General features: G+C 44.3%; 1 protein-coding gene across 2 annotated transcripts in view; it reads left to right on the forward strand.

Moving 5' to 3' along the window:
- The window catches only part of VASH2 (vasohibin 2), a 59,570-nt gene that overhangs the window by 19,853 nt on the left and 16,677 nt on the right, over positions 1 to 23,040 (forward strand). The window contains exon 4 of one of the 2 annotated variants that reach the window (XM_065401876.1): positions 12,286 to 12,360. The exons of the other annotated variant lie outside the window; for it this stretch is intronic. Within the exon in view, the coding sequence (XP_065257948.1) occupies positions 12,286 to 12,360 (75 nt within the window). The remainder of the gene's footprint in view (positions 1 to 12,285; positions 12,361 to 23,040) is intronic. 2 annotated transcript variants of the gene reach the window in all.

Consider the following 23,040-nt stretch of genomic DNA (forward strand, 5'->3'; position numbering starts at 1 on the left):
TTTTTTATAAAAGCTGGACGCACTTTGATTTTTCTCGTCGTTACCTTCCTGAAAGGGCTTTTCATAAAGTCTGCGAGGAGCTTCATTGATGGGGAATAAAATAAACCTGTATAGAGCTTTGAAGAACACAGCTAAGAGCAGAGGTGACCTCACTTTGTGACACCCCTGGTGTCAACTTGCCGGGAGCAATGGGCTGCATCTGATTTGCAAATAAATTTACATCACTAATGAAAAGTGTGAACTCAGCCGGTTACCCGCACAAAATTCTCTGTTACTGACACACTCTAGGGGCACCCACCTTTACCCAGTTCCGAGGGCTCAAGGTGTAACCCTCTTAATTTAGGCACCCACTCTTACCCTTCTGTGGGCTCAGGCATAACCTTACGCTCTAGGGCACCCACCCTTACCCTGTTCCTAGGGCTCAGAGTGTAATTTTCTGCAGGTTTGCAGGACCTTTTACCGGTGAAAGAGCCTTACACAGTAATATCTTTATTCTCTGTTTATTACCAATCACCAAAACCAGAATGCACACGCTACACATACAATGCTCACCACTCCCAATAGGACAGATGAACTTTTCCCTGCTGGCCAGTCGGGGTCAGGTCCATCTGGGGGACTCCAGTTTCTGCACAGTGTTATTGGCAGAGTGTTGCGGTCTGGCAGCTCTGATGGGGCTGTGTCCTGGAGCTGGTTCCCAAAGAACTTCCTTTTGGACCCCAGTTTATATAGTGAAACATGAGTCCTGCTTAGCTATACCTTAACCCATTATTTTACTAAAATTTTATTAACCAATCCTAACAAAATTCTCTAACCAATCATACCCCACCACCTTAATTAATTTACATCTAGCAGAATTAATTATGTAACAGACGGAAACGATCAAAGAACCAGACAGAGATCATACAGACAAACAGTAAGGAAGTGGGCACCATAATGACAAAACAATAAAGAAATGAGGATTTCACAACCATAACTATTGATAAGTGGTTTCTTGCCAGGCAGAATGCTATCAAACTTAAGTTTTCGTTAACCATCTTACGCTCTGTTTCTTTATCTGGTGATAGTGGGTGCTATTAGGACGGGGTCTCCTTAACAGCCTGATATTACATTGTTTTAATGTAATTTAGATGGAATGTGAGGATGTGACTTCCTGCTTCTCAGCTAATGGCTGCTGCTCTTTTAACCTGGCTGCGGATGAAGGCCTTAGGCCTTACAATATGGCTACAGGCCTTATCCTTACAAGCCCACTGTAACATGGCTTGTACTGGTCCCTTTTTTGACGGATGAATAGAAATTGCTTGTTTGAAGGTCACCAGCAATAATAGCCTAGATTTGATCAGCTATTAGCTGTACTTTAGGGCCGGTGAGGTGCATTTGATCCTCTGGCCTTTTTTGGGTACCCTAACTTAGGGCTTGTCTTCACTGGCAATTAACAGCGCTGCAACTTTCTCACTCAGGGGTGTGAAAAAACACCCCCCCGAATGCAGCACGTTTCAGCACTGTAAAGCACCAGTGTAAACAGTGCCAGGAGCTACGCCCCTCGTTGAGGTGGGTTTTTTTAGGCATGTTAAAGCACTGTCGCGGCAACACTTTAGCATTGCCAGTGTAGACTAGCCCTTACTATATATGGGGGGAGGATAATTCTGACAATTGTCACACAATTACAATAAGAACTATTGAAGCAGCTAATGGATCAGATCTTGAGCTACCATAATCACTCTAGTGTTCTTTAATCTCAGTTAACCACTCAGGCCTGGAGGCATGGGAAGACTGATCAGCTTCATTCAGCTTGTTTGCAGGTTGTATGAAAATATAATGATTTCTCATGATGGGCTCAGTCCTGTGAGATGCTGAGTGTCTCCAGCTGAGCACACACATTTTACTTAATTGGATGTCCAGCACCTCTGAAATTCAGGCTGCTCATTTGAGTGCTTGTATATGGATTTAGGGGCTTAACTTTAGGTACCCAATTTTGAAAACATTGGCCACTCTGTGCCTCAGTTCCCCATCTATGAAACAGGAATAATACTGTAAATTGTTTTCAGGTACTCTAATGAACTGCACTGTATGGGCCAGTTCCACCAGAGGGGTAAATTGGCATAGCTCCATTAAAGTCAGTGGAGCTACATAGATTTACAGCAGCTGAGGATCTGGCCCTTTAAGTACACACATTTTTCCATGGCTATTGCAGTGATTAAATAGGTGCTCTGTTGGGAAACCATTTCTTGCTCTGCAATTACTTAGCTATTGGCTGTAAAATGCCAGCTGGATGTATTTGTTTGTTCATTTTAAATTGTTGGGGGGGAAAGGGGACAGGGAGAAGAAATCAGTGGTCATCACTGTGTCTTCCAGCTGCCCTGTGCAGCTGTTCATGAAACCTGAAGCCAGGGTGCATAGGCCCTGATTGAGTAAACCATGTAAGGAGGGCATAAATCCATTCCTATTCAATAAACGCTGAAGTAGGTGCTTGACTTCCAGCACATGCTTTCAGTCACTGACACTTTAAGCCTGTGCTTAATTGCTTTGCTGAATTAGGCCCTCACTCCAGCTGAAGACACTCAGCACTTCTGTGAAGTGCCCAGAATTGTGCAGGGTCAAGCCCCAAGTTTGTCTTTTAAATCAAAGGCCACTGGCTAAATAGAAGTTTTCCATTTTGTTGCAAACTCTGCCTGCTGTGATTGATGGAATATTTTCAGGGATGCTTCCAGAGGCTTTACTGCTCAGTGCTTCTGTAGTGATTCCTGTTGGTTTACACATTGAGTGCCACAAGTTTATTTTGTTCCTGAAATGACAAAGCAGTATTGGGAAAAGCTTGCTGGGTGAGCTACTTTCATTAGCTATTGCTAGCTGTGCTCTTTTTAACTTTGTACATTTCTTTGGGATTTTCTCTCAAATTTTAATTGTGATCATGTATTGCCTCTCCTCCCTCCATTGTACAGCTGAGTTTGAGTTTTTGGTCTAGGTCTCAGTTCAGAAGTTTCATGCCAGGATGAATTAAGTTTATTATTTACAAGATTTATTTTGGACTAGAGACCCCACCTGAGATCAGAACTGCATGGTATACGCATATAGTAAGTCTCAATCCCTGCCTTGAAGAGCATATGATGCAGAGGTAACATCACGATAGTTAGGGTTGTGTTACAGAACTGAGTTTTAAGAGGTGCTTTAAATCTTTGTTTCATGAAAGTCTCATTGAAATGGCAAAAACCAAGCCAAGGAATCAAAGCTTTAAGCACAATCTGAATTTTTCATGGCAGTTTGATGAAAAATGAACTGATAGTAACAAACCTGTAAAAGTCACTCATTTATGCAAATTTTTCACTGGCTTGTCTTCTGTGTCTTGGTCACCCCTTTTTCAATAAATCTAAAGCACTCTGGGCCCTCTCCTTTGGCCACGTTGTTGCTCCCCATATGCTGGTTCCTAGAATATGAGTTATGCAGCGGGAATGTTTGCCTATAAAACACTGATAACTTTTTAACAGTAACAACAAAGTTTTTGCCAGGCAAAATCGTCCAGATTGCAGTTCAGTAGCATCCATGCCATAGCAGATCTGCAGTCACTTACTTCTGAGGAAAGCTAAAAAATTGAGTGACGCACTCTGACTCCCTCACCAAATACCCCTGGAATGTAGGAGAAAGCTCCGAGTTGGAAACAAGAGCCCAGGAGTTCAAATCTCCCCTGTTCTAAATGCTGTATAAATTGCCAAGCAGCTCCCTATCCTTATGATTAACTGATACCATGAACTCCAACCTAGAAGATGGTTAGGGAACAGCTGCTGAACACCCCCCCCCCCCCAGCTTTAAATACCTTATGCAAGGTCACTCACTGCAGGCACAGAATCCAGGTCAAACTCCAGTCCTAGGCTCTGTACCACACTGGCTTTCAGGGTGATTATACCAGTTTATTTACTTATCTTCAGTAGTGTTGGGGCAGAATAACTTCTGTTACCAGATTTGCCCGTTACTTTGGGGTATGCTCATTCATTAGGGTTACTCTTCAGGGGGGTTCTGTACTTCTATCAATGTACTGCGTGTGTCACTTGTGTTCTCATACGGAGCTCTACTTCTGTCTGCAAGTTCCCTCCCAATGGAGCTACCCTGCAGGTCCTAGGTTCCCCAGGGCTGGGTTCTTCCAGCCCCAGAATCAGATGAACACACACATTAACAGAGCACGTCTGAGAGGACTGGGTTAATCAGCACTCCCAAGCTGACCCCTTATATGTCTCTGGACTCAGTAGGCTGGGTCAAGCAGCACTTCCAAGCTGCCACCCTCATATGCCCCAGGTTCAGCACGTCCCTATCCCCACTTTCACGTTACAATTGTTCTGGTAGTAACCCACGTGATGAGCAAACCTCAGGATTTTTGGGTGCTGCAGGGATCTTTAGCTTAGGTACGAGGAGCATTGCTGCAGAGCGAATGGGGAAGCCAAAAAACACCCATGAGGGGGGGAGAGAGAAGCAATCAGCTTAACCATGAAAGTTATTTATTGCCAGGTAATAACCATACAAGGGGAGCCAAACAAAACAGTTATAATATTAAATCTAACTTAAATTTGATTATAAAAATCAGGTTTAGAAAACTATAACTGCTCACACAAGTCCGGGTCAGAAGGCTATACCTAGAGAGAGAGAGCTGGGTTCTCACCACTCTGTGAAGTTTGAATCGATCAGGGTTCCCAGGTGGTGGTGGTGGTAGCTGAGGGCCCCCAGCACGATCAGTCAGGAGAAGATGAAATCCCAATGGAACTGATGCAGATTTTGGATCCAGGCATCAGAGCACTTACTTGAGCATGGGTAGGAGTTTTTGTAGGGAAAGAACAATGGTTCAAGGGAGAACACTAGATTTGTTTGTGGGTAAACTGATGGCTCAAGGGAGTATACCAAAGTTGTTTTGTTCAGGCTAGGCAATAGGAACTGATTATTCCTGACCATGGGCAGTGTTCCTTGGAGGGCGCTCACAATGCAATTAGGCAGCTTCAGTATTTTGGATACCAATAAAGGATTTATTACTAGAATTGGTCTGACAACTACTGAGCTGGGTGTGTGCAGGTGTAGGTTCATTAACATCTGGAGCAGAGATTCCCCCATCATGCAGTGCTTCCCTGCTTTTCTGGTCCCAGAGTTCCATGCGGTTCTTGCCTTAGGATCTTTGTTCTCCATTCTGTATGCTAATGGGGATGCCTCCCTGTCCCATCTTCGATGCAGATGAGGCTAGGGGAGTTTCCTTAATCCTGTCACCCTTGTCTGGAGGGGTTTAGGTGTGTCTCCCACGGCCTTTCCATTGCTTTTTGTAAGTCTTTCTTCTGATTGGTTTTGGTTCAAGCAGAGGCTGGTGTGGGGGGAAGGTCTTTCGTGAGTCAGACAAGCTGGGTACTGCGCCCTGGTTCCCCAAGAACACAGCTGATAGGTAACACTTCCCAAATGCATGGAATGTGTGCTGGCCAGATGTGCTGGTCTGTTGATGTGATTGATATAAACACAGATGAGGTCACTGTTAAGGTATAAGGGTGCAAGTCTGGAGCTGGGGTAGGTATCGCTTTGGGATAACTGTTGGAGATGGAAGTGAAGTTATGGAGTGTGTTACTGAAGCAGTGTTGTAGGCAACTTGAAGGTGGCAAGAAATGTACAAGTCTTTCCCCTAAACTTCTTATTTACATGGTTTTTAAGGTTTTGGGTGGGCAGGGTGTGTCCTGCTGTAACAGTAACGGTCACTAAACTTGGTTTTAATTTGGCAATTATCTAAATAGACAGAACAGATGACGGGTGGGGGAAAGGCATTGTTATTCCCATTTTACAGATGGAAAATGGAGGCACAGGCAGATGAAGTGATTTGTCCAACATTACAATGGGAATTTGGAGCAGAGCCAGGAATTGAACCTTGATCTTTTAAGGCCAACTTTAGTGACTACAAGACCATCCTTCTCAAGGGTCACTAGCTTGAGTCTTTTAATAGCTCTTTGCCTCCGAGTTTGGCTTTCTATAAAATCTGCATTTGGTAAGTGTCTCCCTCTCAAGGTGCTAGTGAAAGGCTCATTACTTCCATTGTATTGATCGTGTGGAAATACAGAAGTCCATCTGGATGAGCAAGCGTCCATATGGGGCTTGATCCAGCAGTGTGCCCTCAGTTTCCATTGACTCCTTTGGGAGTTGTACGTGTTCCGCACCGCCATACTGGGCTCCTGACTTGTGCTTATGAAGTTGATTTTTTTTTTTAAATGATTGTATATTGCTCTGACCTAGCAAAGGTTCTGTTGCTTCTTCCCCTCAAGAGACCAATGGGTGAGCTCAAATGTGTTAAGAAGCTACATACAAATTGAAGATCATGTGAAATTTGTCTTGAAATAGCTCTGGTATATTGTTATGGAAGGAGGGACTAGACACAGGAGGGATTTATTACCAGTATCAGTCTGATCCATGAGAGAATAAAAATTCAGAGCTCCGCGTAGGAAGGAGAGCATGAATTATCTGTTTGAGACACTTAATGTTAAGGGAGACAGGCTTGATAGGATGCAATATTTAAAAATACTGTTAAGAATAACTCACTGTTGGCTAACAATTGGCAGCCTGCCAGCCAGACTCCTCGGGGTTTATCTAGACTAGAGACACTTTTCAAAAATGCCTGGGTGCCATTTTCAGAAGTGATAGGCCCTTCTATATTAGAAAGGTGTACTGCCTTAAACAAGCTTTTTTAACTATAAATACTTTAAACGGGTACAGCTGTTGCCATATGGAAAGGGGAGTAACTGTATTGGTATGTCACCTTTAAGCTGATAAAACTGCATCCGTACTAGAGTTCTTTACTAGTATAACAATTCATACCTCTAAAACTTTTAAGTGAAGACCAGACCTATGTCACTTATATGCTAATGAAAATTTTTCTCTGGCATTTTTGGCTGTGTTGTAACTCATGTAGTTAACTCGATGGATTGGGAATCAATTAACACAGTTGCTAATGCCAGTCTAGAACTCCCCAGTCTTTTGTTCCAGGACACAAACATGACCCACAACAAGGAACAAACCCTTGCAATTTTGTTATTGGCTCGAGCTAACTGGTAATCTTGAGTTACAACCCTATCACAACCTCACATCTGGACAGACTCCTTGAGTCAGATTCCAAGGGCTTGGAGAAATTGTAGTACAGAGGCTGATTTGCAGAAGGACCAGGTTGAGTAATTCTGTGACTGGGAATATAACGGATAATTGACTAAAGAAGTGCTTTTAAAAAAAACCTGAACCGAAGTGTGACAGAAGCAGGCAGGTGGGAACTACTTACCCTAATAACAGAAGAGCAAGCCCTGTGTTAACATACCCTGTTCTCCAGGAACCCCAGTGTGACTGGAGAATTTTGCGCACATTGTGTCCAGACAATAGCCTGGAGAGAATATTTGAATATCTGCTTCTAATCTTGCAGATAGAGGAAAATTTACAGACATACTGGTTTATTCAGACTGATGCTAATGTACATTTTCCCATTAAAGACCCCCCCATGTTATTGTCATGACTCTAATAGTAGCTGCTCCAATTGCTGTAGCTGCATTTGAGCAGTTCACTTTCTTGTCTATGTCATTGAGAATACTAAATTACTGCTGATTTAGTTTTCTCCACAGGGTACACAGCCCCTGGGCGTTATATATGCAAGCAAAGTGCCCAGAAAACTTAAATGGATATGCGAGAGGACTGATAGAAATTCCCTTGTAGTGAGGTACTTTGAGAAACCTTGTGAAGTTCACATTTGGCAAAGCTAGTGCTTAGCAGTGCCAGGAGCCGTAGAAATACTCAGGGTAGGGGGAGAGTTCATGGACGTCAAACGTGTCAATACCTGGGGAGGAGAAGGGCCCTAATAGAAAACATAGAGCCTGATCCAAAGTCATTAAAGTCAATGGAAGTCATTGCATTGACCTCAGTGGGCTTTGGATCAGGCCCCTGACACCAGTAAGTAAGTTGACTTCAGTGAAGCTAGGCCAGATTCACACTGGTGCATCAGTGAAAAGAATCACATCCATAAACTCCAGCAGAGGGAGTATGTCAAGACCCCTCAGACTCTACTTGATAAAAGTTTGACACATAGGGCAAGTCTACACTACAAAATTAAGTTTACCTAAATTATATTGACGTACAGCTACTGCAGTAATTAAATCACTTTTGCACATCCACACTACGCTCCTTTCCTTGTGCCAGCGGTGTGCATTCTCACTAGGAGTGCTTGCACCGATTTACCTCTGTGTGGGGCATTATGGGACAGCTTCTGAAAGGCAGCAACAGTTGATGTAAACAACAAGCATCTACACTGACACAGCGACAATCTAACTACATCGACCAGTGCTTTGTCTCTCGTGGAGGTGGAGTTACTATTAGGTTGGTGTAGTAGGTGAGTTACGTTAGTGGGAGCTACATTTTAGTGTAGATGCTTACAGAGTTGGGTCACCGTAAGCTGCCTTACATTGACCTAAGTCTGTAGTGTAGACCAGGCCTCAGTAAATTTTACTTTTGTCAGTTAGATGTAACCCTTTATGTGACATGGGTATAGTGCACTGATTAAAAAAAATAAAGCCACTCCTGTGGAATTTTTGTAAGCACTCTTGCTTTAATGGAAATCCCAAGATTCCTAAGAGGTACCATTAACACACTATTATTTTCTTTTTGTATGTACGGCGAAGGAGTTAATCCAGACGGGCACACTGATATTTTGTGGTCCTGAAACAATTTACGGTAGAAGGAAATATCGCCCATTGAAACAGTGCTAGGTATACAGCAAAAGGAAAAAGACTCCTCATTAGAACAGCCAACTGAACTGGTTACATATATTAGGGGTAGGAGTGGCTGTGCTGGGGGGGAGGGGGGGGGAGTACAAATTGTACACTCCAGCAAAGAGAGAAGTTGCGTGACATTTAAGGCAATTTAAGTTTAGACTCCTCCTTTGACTGGCTGAGGGCCTGATCCAAAGCCCATTGGGTCAGGCCTTGCATAACTGTGCTATGCAGTCACAGGAAGGACAAGCAAGGGTCTCACAGGTGGCAAGAGGAGATGCTTTTGACTGTGACTTTTGGATACAGTAGAGGATCAGGAGTGGTAAATCCAATAGGATGACTTCCAATAACCAAAACAAATGTAGTTTAATAGTATGATCCAAATGCTGCTAAAGGCAACAGAAGACTGTCCTTGACCTCTGTGGGCACTAGACTGGATCCTATCTTAATACCACCGTGTTCCAGATTAATTTCTAATTATGAGATTATTCCCCTCCCCCCTGATAAATTACAAATGCAAATTCAGATCAAATATAGCTTTTTTCCCCCCCAGTATCAACAAGGCCTTTGGGAAAAAATATAATTCTTTTGCACATCTATGTGAATGACAGCTGTGGAGACTGAAGTTCTTGAGGCCTGGCCCAGGCAGCCCCAGGGCAAGCTTCACCAGTGTACCAGCTTGTCTCAACCTTGACCTGGGGGGGCCATCTCTAGTGGAGAGTGGGCAGTTGCCTGTCCCGTCAGTCCTTGGCCTCTGACACTGTAAGCAATGATGTGCATTATGATGGTTTCCCATGATGTGTCTACTGTGAATTAAACTGTGTAGCCAACTCATTCCCTGTATGTCCGTGAACAGCCATCAGATGATCACTGGTAACTTTTTTTTGGTCACTAGTGCCCTAGCTTAGTTCCATACTGGTAGGGTGACCAGATGTCCCGCTATTTGGGACTTTTTTTTTATATGGGCTCCTATTACCACACACACCCTGTCCCGATTTTTCACACTTGCTGTCTGGTCAACCTACACTGGTGATCTAATGGTGAAAGGCTCTGAATCCCATTCCAATCCCTATTGTTAGGGACTACTACTGTTCTAGAACACTAATACAAAAAATAGGAGGGACGATCCTGCTTCCATTGAATGGGAATTCTGCCACTGACTTTGATGAAAGGCAGACCGATATAATACGTGGTGGGTTGTGCACCAATAGACAGAGTGTGTCTGTCTTTGTTAAGCCAGCAGAATGCCTCATATGTTGAATTTCAATCTGTCTTAATGTATCTTGGAGAGCTCTGATTCAAGATAAATGAGTTCATGCATTGTAAACAGAACATACATTAAATGTAACTTTGTAACAGTGATAAACAATATGAATGTTGCTATGACAGATAAGTCACTACTAATTTGGCAACTTGTTTATGTCCGTTGGTTTGCGAAGGCTCCCTGGCAATGGAGACATTAATATTATACCCACACTGACTGCTTCTGGAACTGGTGATAATTATGAACATATAACAGCAGCCAACAAGGGACCTGATGCCGCAGCCAGTGGAGAGGCTGCAACAATTGGCTCAGCATATGCAGTGTCTAATCTTGTTTGACTTCTCTGCCATTGGTATCTGTTTTTGTACTGTACGTGTGCTCAGTGCTGTATGGAGCAGAGGGGAAGACTGTCTCTGTCCAAAGAAGAACATTTGGTGTGGCGTGTGCCTGAAATGTCCAGATTTCAAAGCTATCTTGTTTCTCCCTCTAGAAGTCTGTAAAGCTCTGACTTAATAGTGCTTTGTGATGTGTTTGGGGCCTGGGGCTTGCTGTGCTTGAGGCGAGTTACACATGTGGCAACTTCCTACCTGAGAGATACGCTCTCTCTGTGTCATCAGAGTCCTAGGTACTTCCTTTCCCGGCTATAATGTGATTGTGCAGCTTGTTACTCTGACAGCACTGGGAGAACCACTAGGATTCTGTTCTGCACCATCCGCCGAATTGCTACTGAATTCCAGTGACAGGGTTTCTGTTACTGACGGTGAGGCGGTAGGAGCCAGACAAGACCCAGCTTGACTTTCATATTCTAGGTTGTCCCTGCAGGTTGAGTTTGCAAATGAGTTTGCTGCAGTCTAGGTTGAGTTTGCAAATGAAAAGATGTTTTTTCTGATTAAACAAACTGGGAATCATTGAAAGACAATAAACAGGGAATCATGATGCCATCTTTACTGAGCTACTGCTCGGAAAACAGGCACACTTTAAGATGGGTTAGACCATAATAAGTTAGGAGATGGCAAAAATAGGACACTGAGGTTTTGACAGGTACACCTTTAACAGCCTTTCTAGTTCCAATACCAATAATGTTTAAGATAAAGTTTCTGTGGTGCTGGGATCTCTTCCAGGTGGGATGGGGCGGGAAAGGCTAAGGTTAAAGAAGAATTTCAACTCTCTCCCAACACTTGAGTTTTTCAGCTACTAATGAATGATTCTTTTTTATCTCTGGGTCTCTTCTGGTCCTCTTCCATGCTTTGTTTCTCCCTCCATCCTTCCAGGGTGCCCAGAAAAGCAGTAACCTATTGACCAGCAGCACAATAGCTCTTTCTCAGCTGTACTGAGACTGGGTTGTTTGTGCCAAGTGATGGTGGTGTCTCTTTAAGAGGATTACAGACCTGCACCATCCACTCCAATTGCCACAGGCACAAGGGGGCGTTTTGAGCACATAACCTCTTTTCTACACAAAGAGCCAGAGCCATTTTAACACTATAGGAGGGTACGTTAGAAGCTGCTGCTGTTTGGAATGAGGGTTTCATGTACCTGCTGCAGGAGTTTGCAGAATTAGTACCCCACAGCATGGCAGCGCCTTGAAGTGCGGCCTCTGTCAGCTGCTGCCAGCACCCTCGGGGCAGTGTTTCCATGCCGTCCTGGGAGGAGAGGAGAAAATATTGTATCTTTCCAGCCCATGTAAAACTTTTATGGCAGGGTTTTCAAAGCCACCAAGGGGATTTGGATGCCATGAATTGGGTGTCTGACTCTTAGGTATATCTCCATGTATTATCAAGCTGCCCATCTCATAGAACTGGAAGGGACCCTGAACGGTCATTGAGTCCAGCCCCCTGCCTTCACTAGCAGGACCAAGTACTGATTTTGCCCCAGATTCCCTAAGTGGCCCCCTCAAGGATTGAACTCACAACCCTGGGTATAGCAGGCCAATGCTCAAACCACTGAGCTATTTCTCCTGCTTTCTGCCACTCAGTAAGGAAAATAGCAAAAGCCATTACTTAAAGGTGACCGTTCTGAGACATCTGGGTTCTCCAATATATCTGCTGCCACTCAGTCCTGGCTACCTGTATATTAAGGCCTGTTTTTTATCCCCCTCCACTGTAAACTAGGATTGATTCTATAGGAATCAGTGCAGTTACATCCACGTGAATGTGGTTTGAGAGGAGAATTGGGCCCAATAAGACCAGAGGGATTTGGCCCCTAATCAGGTAAGAGGAACCTTTAATTTTTGTTAACTATTTTCACTAAAAGGACTGAAAGTTTTTTCTATCCTAGGTTAATGGAGACGGCAAGAGAAATGACCAGGGAATCCTTACCTATCAAATGCCTTGAAGCAGTTATCCTGGGGATGTATCCTTTTCTCCATGTGCAGTTTGTTCCAACGGGGGTAACCACTTAAAAATAATACTAGTTAATGTATCTGCACTTTAGGGATGCAGTATGACAGCCCCTGTGGAAGGTGAGTTAGAGGGGCTCCATGTGTGTAAGTGATTTTCAGTGATTTATTGAATAAATGAATCCTCCTTATTAGGAACTCAGCGTGGTACTAGGCCCTGATCTTCTAGTGTAAATCAGCATAATCCTATTAAAGTCAACTCCATTGACTTTGACATCTGTTTACACCATCTGAGGATCTGACCCTAAATGCCTAGATAAATAGCTGTCTAGTTCAGCTCTTAAATCCTTCCATAGCCATCCTGGGCAAATCATTAACAGCCTGTTGACTGAGTTTGAAATTCAGGTCTATACTATCTAGGTTTCTATAACATATGCCCAACACAGTACTATTTGAGTCTTGATGCCTTTTGTCACTGATCCCCTCTAATTGTGCTGTGTACAGAACTAAGCATGTGCATGTTGTAATGTAGCTAAACCTTTAAACTACTGTAAAGTAATGCTTTGGTTCTTATTCAAACCCAGAAAAGCAAAGGATGTTCAGCTTTCAGGCTGAGACTCTCTTCCTTGTACTGGTACCAGTGAATTAACCTTTTTTGTCCTAAGGTTCTGTAGTAGCACAAGACTGGGCTACGTGTGCTGCTGCATACCATGTGTGTTCTGATCCTGCTCCCCGGGAAGTTCCGTGACAGAGCATTGAGGGCCCTAAATGCAAAAGGGTAGGGCTGTCAAGTGATTTAAAAAAAATTTAATCATGATTAATCACGCAATTAAACAATTGCAGAATACCATTCATTTAAATATTTTTGGAGGTTTTCTACGTTTTCAAATATATTGATTTCAATTACAACATAGAATACAAAGTGTACAATGCTCACTTTATATTTACTTTTGATTACAAATATTTGCACGGTAAAAAACAAGAAATAGTATTTTTCGATTCACCTCATACAAGTACTGTAGTGCAATCTCTTTATTGTGAAAGTTGAACTTACAAATGTAGAATTATGTACAAAAAAAACCTGCATTCAAAAATAAAACAATTTAAAACTTTAGAGCCTATAAGTCCACTCAGTCCTATTTCTTGTTCAGCCAATCACTCAGACAAACAAGTTTGTTTACATTTGCAGAAGATAATGCTGCCCACTTCTTGTTAACAATGTCACCTGAAAGTGAGTACAGGTGTTCGCATGGCACTGTTGCAGCCGGCGTCACAAGATATTTACATGCCAGATGCGCTAAAGATTCATATGTCCCTTCATGCTTCAACCACCATTCCAGAGGACATGCCTCCATGCTGATGATGGGTTCTGCTCGATAACAATCCAAAGCAGTGCAGACCGATGCATGTTCATTTTCAAAATCTGAGTCAGATGCCACCAGCAGAAGGTTGATTTTGTTTTTTTGGTGATTCGGGTTCTGTAGTTTCTGCATCTGAGTGTTGCTCTTTTAAGACTTTGGAAAGCCTGCTCCACACTTCGTCCCTCTCAAATTTTGGAAGGCACTTCAGATTCTTAAACCTTGGGTCAAGTGCTGTATCTATCTTTAGAAATCTCACATTGGTACCTTCTTTGTGTTTTGTCAAATCTGCAGTGAAAGTGTTCTTAAAACGAACAACATGTGCTGAGTCATCATCCAAGACTGCTATAATATGAAATATATGGCAGAATGCAGGTAAAACAGAGCCAGAGGAATACAATTCTCCCCCAAAGAGTTCAGTCACAAATTTAATTAACGCATTATTTTTTTTATGAGCATCATCAGCATGGAAGCATGTCCTCCGGAATGGTGGCCGAAGCATGAAGGGGCATACAAATGTTTAGCATATCTGGCACGTAAATACCTTGCAATGCTGGTTACAAAAGTCCCATGCAAATACCTGTTCTCACTTTCTGGTGACATTGTAAATAAGAAGTGGGCAGCATTATCTCCCATAAATGTAAACAAACTTGTTTGTCTTAGCGATTGGCTGAACAAGAAGTAGGACTGAGTGGACTTAGGCTCTAAAGTTTTACATTGTTTTGTTTTTGAGTGCAGTTATGTAACAAAAAAAATCTACATTTTTAAGTTGCACTGTCATGATAAAGAGATTGCACTACAGTATTTGTATGAGGTGAATTGAAAAATTCTATTTTTGTTTTTTACAGTGCAAATATTTGTAATAATGAGCACTGTACACTTTGTATTCTGCGTAATAGAAATCTATATATTTGAAAATGTAGAAAAACATCCAAAAATATTTAATACATTTCAATTGGTATTCTATTGTTTAACAGTGAGATTAAAATTGCGATTAATTGCAATTAATTTTTTTGAGTTAATCACGTGAGTTAACTGCGATTAATCAACAGCCCTACAAAAGGGTGAGGTAAAATCTCTTGCTTTCTCCAGGAGAACTGTTTCATGACATCCGAAATGCTTATTCCATCACCTTTGCCTCTCCCATCCACCTTCCCCGCGACCAAAATAGAAGCTTCATCTAGTGTCTTCCATGCAAACTATCTGAGTGAGGGCCAGGATCTGCTCCCAGTCACACGCAAACAGCCCCATTGAAACTGGGAATAGATTCAGGGCCAGAATCTTTACAACTTGATCTTCATTTGCAAAGATGTCTTTTAAAATACTCGTGCTACATCTGAAAGGAACCACAGCCAACCATCTCCTTTGGATGGAGCTGACTTTGCCTGGTTAGTGGCTATTGGGTCAGCGAAGTCCATGTTACAGTGAACTGTTCTGATGGCGTATTTTGGCTCATGAGTGGTCCCTCAAGTCTACAATGCATTTGTGCTTGGTTAAAATGACAGAAAAGGGAAAAGAGACATTGGGTTTAATTCTGATCTCATTCGTGCTAGCTTTACACCCATTTAACTCCGCTGACTTGAATGGAGTTGAATTTATACCTATAGGAAAGTTCAGAATCAGGCCTGCAGATGTTCGTTATCTCTCTCCTGATGGTTTCTATCCTCTTGGACGTGAACAACCTCTCCGGCAGGTTTTAAATAGGGGTGGGGAAGTGGCTCATTTGGGTTTTCCTGGAATGTTATTAAAGCCTCAGGGAGCCACCTGTGGGACGAAAATAACATAATTTCTGGTCATCTGATAGTATTTCACTTTCCGGATGGTAGACGTATGAGGGCAGATCAGATCTTCTATTATTTTGGGTCCATAAAGGTGGAGAGACCATCCCCACACCTAAAACTCCCCCACCCTCCCACTGAAAATCAAAAGGACCGCTACTAGTACAGTGACTATGCAGGTCTGGGAATCCTATGCACACTTAGGGTGTCAAGCTGTGAGGGCCAAAGACTGACTCCAGGAACAAGAGTGATGATCTGTGATGCCTATAATCATGGTGTTATGGTCCTATGCTATCCTATTACTTACATTCCCATATGTTTATGTGTATATACTTGCATACATACAGAATGCTTATGGACATGTCACCTAAATGTTGTTGCTAGGCTTGGTAGAAAAATATCTGTTGAAACTTTTTTGTCAGACAATTTGGTTTTCAAGGAAATGACCATTTTTGTGGGAACTGTCTGCTTCCCTTGAAAACTTATTAATTTTTGGTCAGCAAACCGAGAGCCCCCAAATTGGAAACTTTTAGCAGTTTCTGGATAATTTTTTTTTGGCAATTTCCAACAGTTTTCAGGTTTTGGCTGAAATTTTGTGACTTTCCTACCAAAAAACGGCTTTCCTGTTCATTTCCCTAGAAAACCTCACCCGTTTTCCAGATACCTGGAGTTGCCGCCGGGGAGAGGATGGACCCTCCTGCAGGAGCTCCTTGCTCTTGTAGACTTTGAACCCCCAGGAACTAGTAGCCGGTCCAGGTGTCATGTGTATGGCTACATGTTCAAAACTCACCATCAAAATTTCTTCTGCAAAATGTGATGCCCCCAGTGCCTGTTTGTGAATGTAGTTGCTGGGGGCTGTGTAGGAGGCATGCTGAGTGAGCCGGAAACGTGCCGGGGGGTTCAGGCTCGCTCGCCCCTGGCAACCAGCCTTGGCAGGGAGCAGAAGCTGCCTCCCCAGCCAGGCTCTCTCAGGCAGCTGCCAGCCCGCCACGCTGCAGAGTAGTGTCCCAGTGGCCGGAAGGGGCTAGTCCTGCCCTTTCTGCTCCTGGTCCCCCAGCCCCTTCCTCTCCCTGGCATCTGGGGATGTCCCCCCTGATGTGTTGTCCAGCCCCGCCCTCGCTCTGTCTCTTCCTTCCCCCAGCTCCTCCCCCCCCCCCCGTGCCTCCTGCATTCCGCTGAACAGCTGATTCTCGACAGGCAGGAGGCACTGTAGGGGGGAGGGGGAGGAGTTGATCGGCGGGAGATGCTGGGGGGAGGGGAAGGAGGGGCCTGCTGGTGGGTGCTGAGCATCCACAATTTTTTTTTCCTTGGGTGCTTCAGCCCCAGAGCCCGCACAGAGTCCGCGCCTATGGCTGGGAATGCATTTCTGTAAAGGGTCTTGGCAAGGATAGTCTGTGGGAGGTCCTTTCGTGACGAGCACTGGGGACCTTATCCAAAGTCCACTGACGGCAATGGGAGTCTTTTCATAGACTTCATTGGGTTTTAGATCAGGCCCTTGGTGTATTTTAGCTGTTTTGTCACAGATTGCCCCCAGACACTGTCCTCTCTGTGCAGGCAGCAGTGAGTGTGAGCATCGGTGGCTTGGTTTCCAGTTAGGAGATATTATTTGTCATTCTCTTCTTCCTCCCCCAAATGTCAAGGTGATCTTTTCAAACATGTCTGAGCCATGCGTCCCTGAATTTTGTGTCACCCTCCAGTTTCCTTCTCTGTCTGTGGAAATAAGATACTGGTTATAATAACTTGTGTGTGCTGACAAGCTTCCCTGTTGCTTGGATACCAAAAAGGGCATAGACCAACACAGCAGCCCTCTGTGGGAGTCTTTAAGCTGAGACCTCCTAGCGCAGAGCTGATTAGGGAGATGTCACTTTAATCGGGCTGCTTGCCAGCTTGTGCCATCAGCTTTTACTGAGACTTTTTTTAACCTCTTGTGTAATCCTTCTTCGTGTCGAATTAGGTTTTACAGAACTTCCTTTCGCACTAGACGCATCTCAAAACATTTGGACAGGGGAGGAGTTAGATAGAGCAGCTCTTCTGTGCTTAGCAGAAGCTCTCCCACATCCATGGCTATTAGATTCCTAGCAAACCGAGCTGGGGAGGACCTATATAGGTCTCTTTGTCTATGCATCTAACTAACTGAACTACCTACTTAATCGAACCCATCTAACTGTCTGCTTCCATGGCCTCACCCCATCATCACAGGCACAGCTGTGCGGGAATGAGCCCCCTAATGTGTTCTCTGTGCGTTGTTCAGTCCAGGTTTAAATCCATCAAACAATGGAACTGCCACCACATCCACTGCTAGAAAGCATTAGAACTAGGGGGAGGGATAGCTCAGTGGTTTGAGCATTGGCCTGCTAAACCCAGGGTTGTGAGTTCAATCCTTGAGGGGGCCGCTTAGGGATCTGGGGCAAAATCAGTACTTGGTCCTACTAGTGAAGGCAGGGGGCTGGACTCTATGACCTTTCGAGGTCCCTTCCAGTTCTAGGAGATAGGATATCTCCATTAATTTAGTTCTGGTCACGGACGGGGAGTAATGGCGGAGGAGTCAAAGCTAACCAAGAAGTGCCATGGGAACCTTTTCCACCCCAAATTCATCTTATTAAAACAGGTGCAGGTAAAAAATCATAAGGGGGGTGGAAGGTCACCTAGGACATACTTATGAAAATCTTATGTGCAATACAGAGGATCAGATCCTCAATTGGTATAAATCAGCTTACATAATCACTGACTTCAAAGCACCTACCTCGATTTATACCAGTTGAGGATCTGGCTCAGAAAGTATATTTAAAGAAAAAGCAAAGCAGTTGTATGGGAAAAAGAGACCAGCATATAACCAAGCTAGGAAGGTGAGAATTGAGGAGATTTAATGGCTTATTGTACCTGCCATTTATTTGGTTAATAAATGTTTCAAAGACACTTGCCACAGCTACCATCCTGGATCCCTGTGTTTCCACCTGGCCTGCAAAGGATTTCCTGGCCTGCAGGGTGAATCCCATTGATTATCACTGAGTTCTGTAAAAGAGATAGTCCCTTACTGCAGGAAAACTGCACTGTTGGAAGATTTCTACTTAATAGCTATAACCACTTGGGCAGCTAATAATAAATGCTGTAAAAAGGGAACAAGAGGAATCTTTATCAATGGGCCATCTATGTAACTGAAAATCTCCTGGGAATCTTTAATTCTAGTTGGACACTGAAGGTTGGCACTCTAGGAAGGGCAACATTGGCATGGCAAGTTTGAGAGGAGAGGCCCCCACCCATCTTCTTCCCTTCCACTATTTCAAGCCCTGGCTGTATTCCTTGGGAGCCATAGCTGTCGTACACAGTGGTTATCATTAGAGAAGGACTGAGCCAAAACTCTGGATCCAAACACTTGGGGAAGATCAGGTCCAGATGTGAACTTTGTAGCTATTTGCTCCAGTAATAATGAGCTAGACCAAATCCCTGGATCTAAACTTCCTTGGACTCTGGGGAACTTGGATCTGAATCCACACTACGTTGCTTGGGGCCTCTCTGATTATGTACAGCTGGCCCTGTGAGGCCCTCTGCCTCTCTGATATTGCTAGCAGTTTCATGATGCTTTTGCAAGTAGCTTATCCATTTTTGCTGAAGCCTTAAACCTTCTCTGACAAACGTGTCAAGGGTGTGAGGTTTATTTCTCCCTCTGCCGCCTTGCTCCAAGTTAGCAGCCTCACTCTTGTCAGCCTAAATAAAGCTGCCTCCCATTCTGTCTGCTCTTATCCCCTTCGCTTTTCTAGCTAAGGATGAGTGCAGTGCCTTGTGCCAGCTCCTCTTCCACAGCAGTGAACACTCCAGGGGCCTTATGTGCCGCTCCCCTAGCCTGGGGCAAGGGCAAGAAAAGAGGGTATATGAGAGTCCTGTGTACTCCATGGCCATGGTTCTAAACTCAGCCGTGTCCCCGGAGTCTGGGCTCTGTGATGTGTCAGGCTGGAGATATGTAAAATACTGGAGGATTTTAGTGAATTAATTGTGAAAATTAATAGCACAATCAGTACAGCAGGGGCTTGCTAGTTATCTGACAGTAAATTCAATGTGATGCTCTCTCTGCTATTTCAGTTTTCATTCAATAGGACATGGATGTTTGTACTGAAAACATAACTGCATGTAGGAGCAAATCTGGATAGTCTGTGGGTGCTCCGGAGCTGAACCATCCATGGGGAAAAAAAATAATGGGTGCTCAGCACTCACCAGCCACAGCTGTTTGGCGGCGCCCCTATCTGCTAGTTGCGGGTGCCGCCGCGAGTTGTTTGGCAGGTCGGGAAAGGGCTTGGGGGAGGGCAGAGACCAGCGAGCGGTGGGCGGGCGGGACCTTGGGGAGGGGGCGGAGCAAGGGTGGGAAGAGGTGGAGTGAGAGTGGGGCCTTGGGAGGGGGCGGAGAGAGGGCGGGGCCTCGGGGGAAGGGGCAGGGCCTCGGGGCAGGGCCTCGGGGCAGGGCAGAGCAGGTGTGGAGCACCCCCAAGGAAAACTAAAAGTCGGTGCCTGTGATTCTTGCAGCTGAAGAAGGAGCTGTTATGGCTTTTGGCACCTGGGAAGGTGCTGGAGATAATTTGGGGTCTGAGATAAGTGCACTGAACTGAATGTTTCTGATAAAATCACCATCAGTGAAATAGTTAACAATATTGGCATCTAAAATGCTGTCCTTAGTTTCTAGAGCTAATACTTGAGCCAAATGGGACAATTCACACCCTTCAGAGCTATTGTTTCAAGCTGCCTGCAAATTTAGGAAGACATTGCTGCACTTATTTATGCTCAGATCCATATTTTCAAGCTTTTCCTCTCAACTATAAGGACACAGTTTAGTTCTTTGTTTGTTTGGTTTGTTTTCTCCCCGTGAAAGCATAGATTCTGGAACTTGGATCTGGATCTGATATTTTGGGTGTCTTGAACTCTGTTTACGCTGGGTTGAACCCAGAACTAAACACTTCCCAAGCCTTGAGAGAAACTCCGGTTCAGATCTGAACTTTGCAGCTAGGCCATTTTGCTTGAAACAGACTCTATGGAAAGTTTTGTCTCTACAGAAGCTCCTCCTTTGTGCAGTTCCTTCATAGTCAGCTGGAAAGTCCTGGCCCTCCGATGAAGTGAATTTAACTTGCCGAGCATCTCTCATCCATTTTACTGTAAAAATACTTTGATGCCAGCTGTTCCCCTAGTGTGGTTAAGGCCAGACAAAGTCAGCCCCCTGTTGTTGTCCATATCTCCTCTCCATGGAACAAATTCTCAGGTCCTTACTCAAGGAAAATCCCATGCAGGGAACTGACATCCAGGCAACCTTCCCATCATGGAGCTTGCACTGGATCATTTCTTTGGCAGGTTGTGTATCTCAAAGCCTGCACCTATGTAGTGGCCCTTGGCATATCTCCGTGGTCTCTCCTGGGACCCCTCCAGCTCCAGTTAGCTCCAGAAGAGAATTCCCTGCTGGCTCTGCAGCTGACCCTGGTTGGAGGGAGGGGTTCATGCTGCAGAAGGGGAAAGTGCTTACGTTAATACTGATAGAGCCAGTAGATAGTGAGCCCAGCAAGCGGAGGGGAAATAATGCAACAGAGAGCAGTCCTCTCCCACAGCTGTGAATCCCAACCTCTGCAGATGCCCGGTGGAGGAGCTTCCTGAAGGTCCAGGAAATGGGAGTATGATTCACTGAAAGCAGCAATCCTATCTGCCCATCTCTGTTCCTCCCCAGGACTGCCAGGTGTTTGTTCCCCTCTCTCCCAAGTGGGCAGAAGGGGCAGTTTGTGCCTCAGTCTTTATTCAGTCCAAGCGCCCATCAAAGTCAATAGGAGTTTGGCCTGGGTACAAACTGGTTAAGGCCTTCGGGCCTTGGCCCAGTCCTACATGCTGTGTATTGTTGGCTCTGTGTAAATTTGATTTTGGGCAGTAAATTGAGCTCATCTCGCCATGGAAAGCCAGCTGCTGTCACATCGATATTGCCAGCTGCAAGTGCTCATTCCAGAAACTTTATTGTTGATGTACACAGCCCAGAGACAGCTTGACTTTGACACTGGAGTTGAGCCCACGCTGCTGGAACTCTGAAAAATCGTGTTCAGATTAACAAACAGGAAAGTCGACCTGGAAGTCACTGCTGGAGAATAAATAAGGAATGTCAAGGAGGGTGGTTTAAAGTTTGTCTTCTGACCTGAAACTACTCTTGGTATGTTTCAGGGTAATCGTAGAGCAGCTATTGATGGGGATAGGGAGGGAAGGTACTTTACTCCTGCTAGGACTCTTGTGAACATGGCATTGTGTTCCAATTCTGATTTTTAAAGCTGTTGTTGCATCACTGGTGCATGGTGTTGGTAAAAATTAATGGCTACTATCTGCACATGTGTGAAAACAGGTATGTGAGCCTGGATTTTTAACTTACAATTGGCTGAGATCCAGCAGCTTGAGTACTTCTGTCTAATTTAAAAGCCATGATCATGCTGTCAGTGAAATGATCATGACTGTTCCATTGATAATGAAGTGGGTTTGGAATGCAATGTCAATAATATGCTTTCAGATGGACTTAAGGTGACCAGATGTGCCAATTTTAGGGACTTTGTCTTATATACACAACTTTACCCCTCCTCCATCCCTACCCCAGAAAAATGTGTCCTGATTTTTCACTCTTGCGATCTGGTCACCCTAGATGGACTCAAGTGTCAATGCAAGATGTGATCAATCCAGCTTAAAGACTAGACCTGATTCTCCGCTCACTTACACTGATGGGAGCCAACGTAACTCCATTGACCTCAGTGGTGTTATTTCTCATTTACACCAATGTGAGAGGAAAATCAGGCAAGCCCCAGAGTTCAGGTGTCTTCCAATTTTGTGTTCCAATTCAGGTCAGTTACAGGGATAACCCAAGATTATGAAGTTTGGATCTCAATTTTCCCAAGGATCAGGGTAGCAGGGGGGTTTCAGAGCAGGAATTGGGGTTTGGGCTCATCTCTAGGGTTTGCTACCGTTAAAGCAAAGGAGACTTAAATATGAATAGCTCCATTTTAAAATAACAGTAAAACCAGTGTATTGGAGTGAGGAATCTGGCCCAGTATTTCTACTGAAAGAAAACGTTTATTTTATACAGGCAATTAACTTTTATTTTTGAATTTATTAAAATACTTCTCAATGGAGCTATGCCAGTTTATACCAGCTGGGAATCTGGCCCATCTTCAAAGCTCCTCAAGCTTTGGTGCGATTCTCCTATCACTGATTTTACTCTGGTGCATGTCCATTGACTTCAACCACCTGGTGTATCTGAGAGATCACAACCAGGCCCTTTAACTAAGCCATTAATGTCCCCATGGGGAAACTGAGGCTAAATGACTAGTGTAAAGCCACAAAGGGAATCTGTATCAGAGCCAGGATTAGCACTTGGGAATTCCTGCCAGGGGATTGGGGGTGGGAAATGGGGAGTCCACTCATGCTTCATTTTCCATATGTGCTCCAGTGGTGTATAGGGACAATGAAGGAACTGCAAGTGGCCAGGGGAGAATTCCTGTGGCGTAGGAGTTGTGTAGGCTGACAAATACCCTGTGGAATCTCCCACCCCTTCCCATGGCCC

Source organism: Emys orbicularis, chromosome 3 (assembly GCF_028017835.1).
Source record: "Emys orbicularis isolate rEmyOrb1 chromosome 3, rEmyOrb1.hap1, whole genome shotgun sequence".
Classification (NCBI taxonomy): Eukaryota; Metazoa; Chordata; order Testudines; family Emydidae; genus Emys; species Emys orbicularis.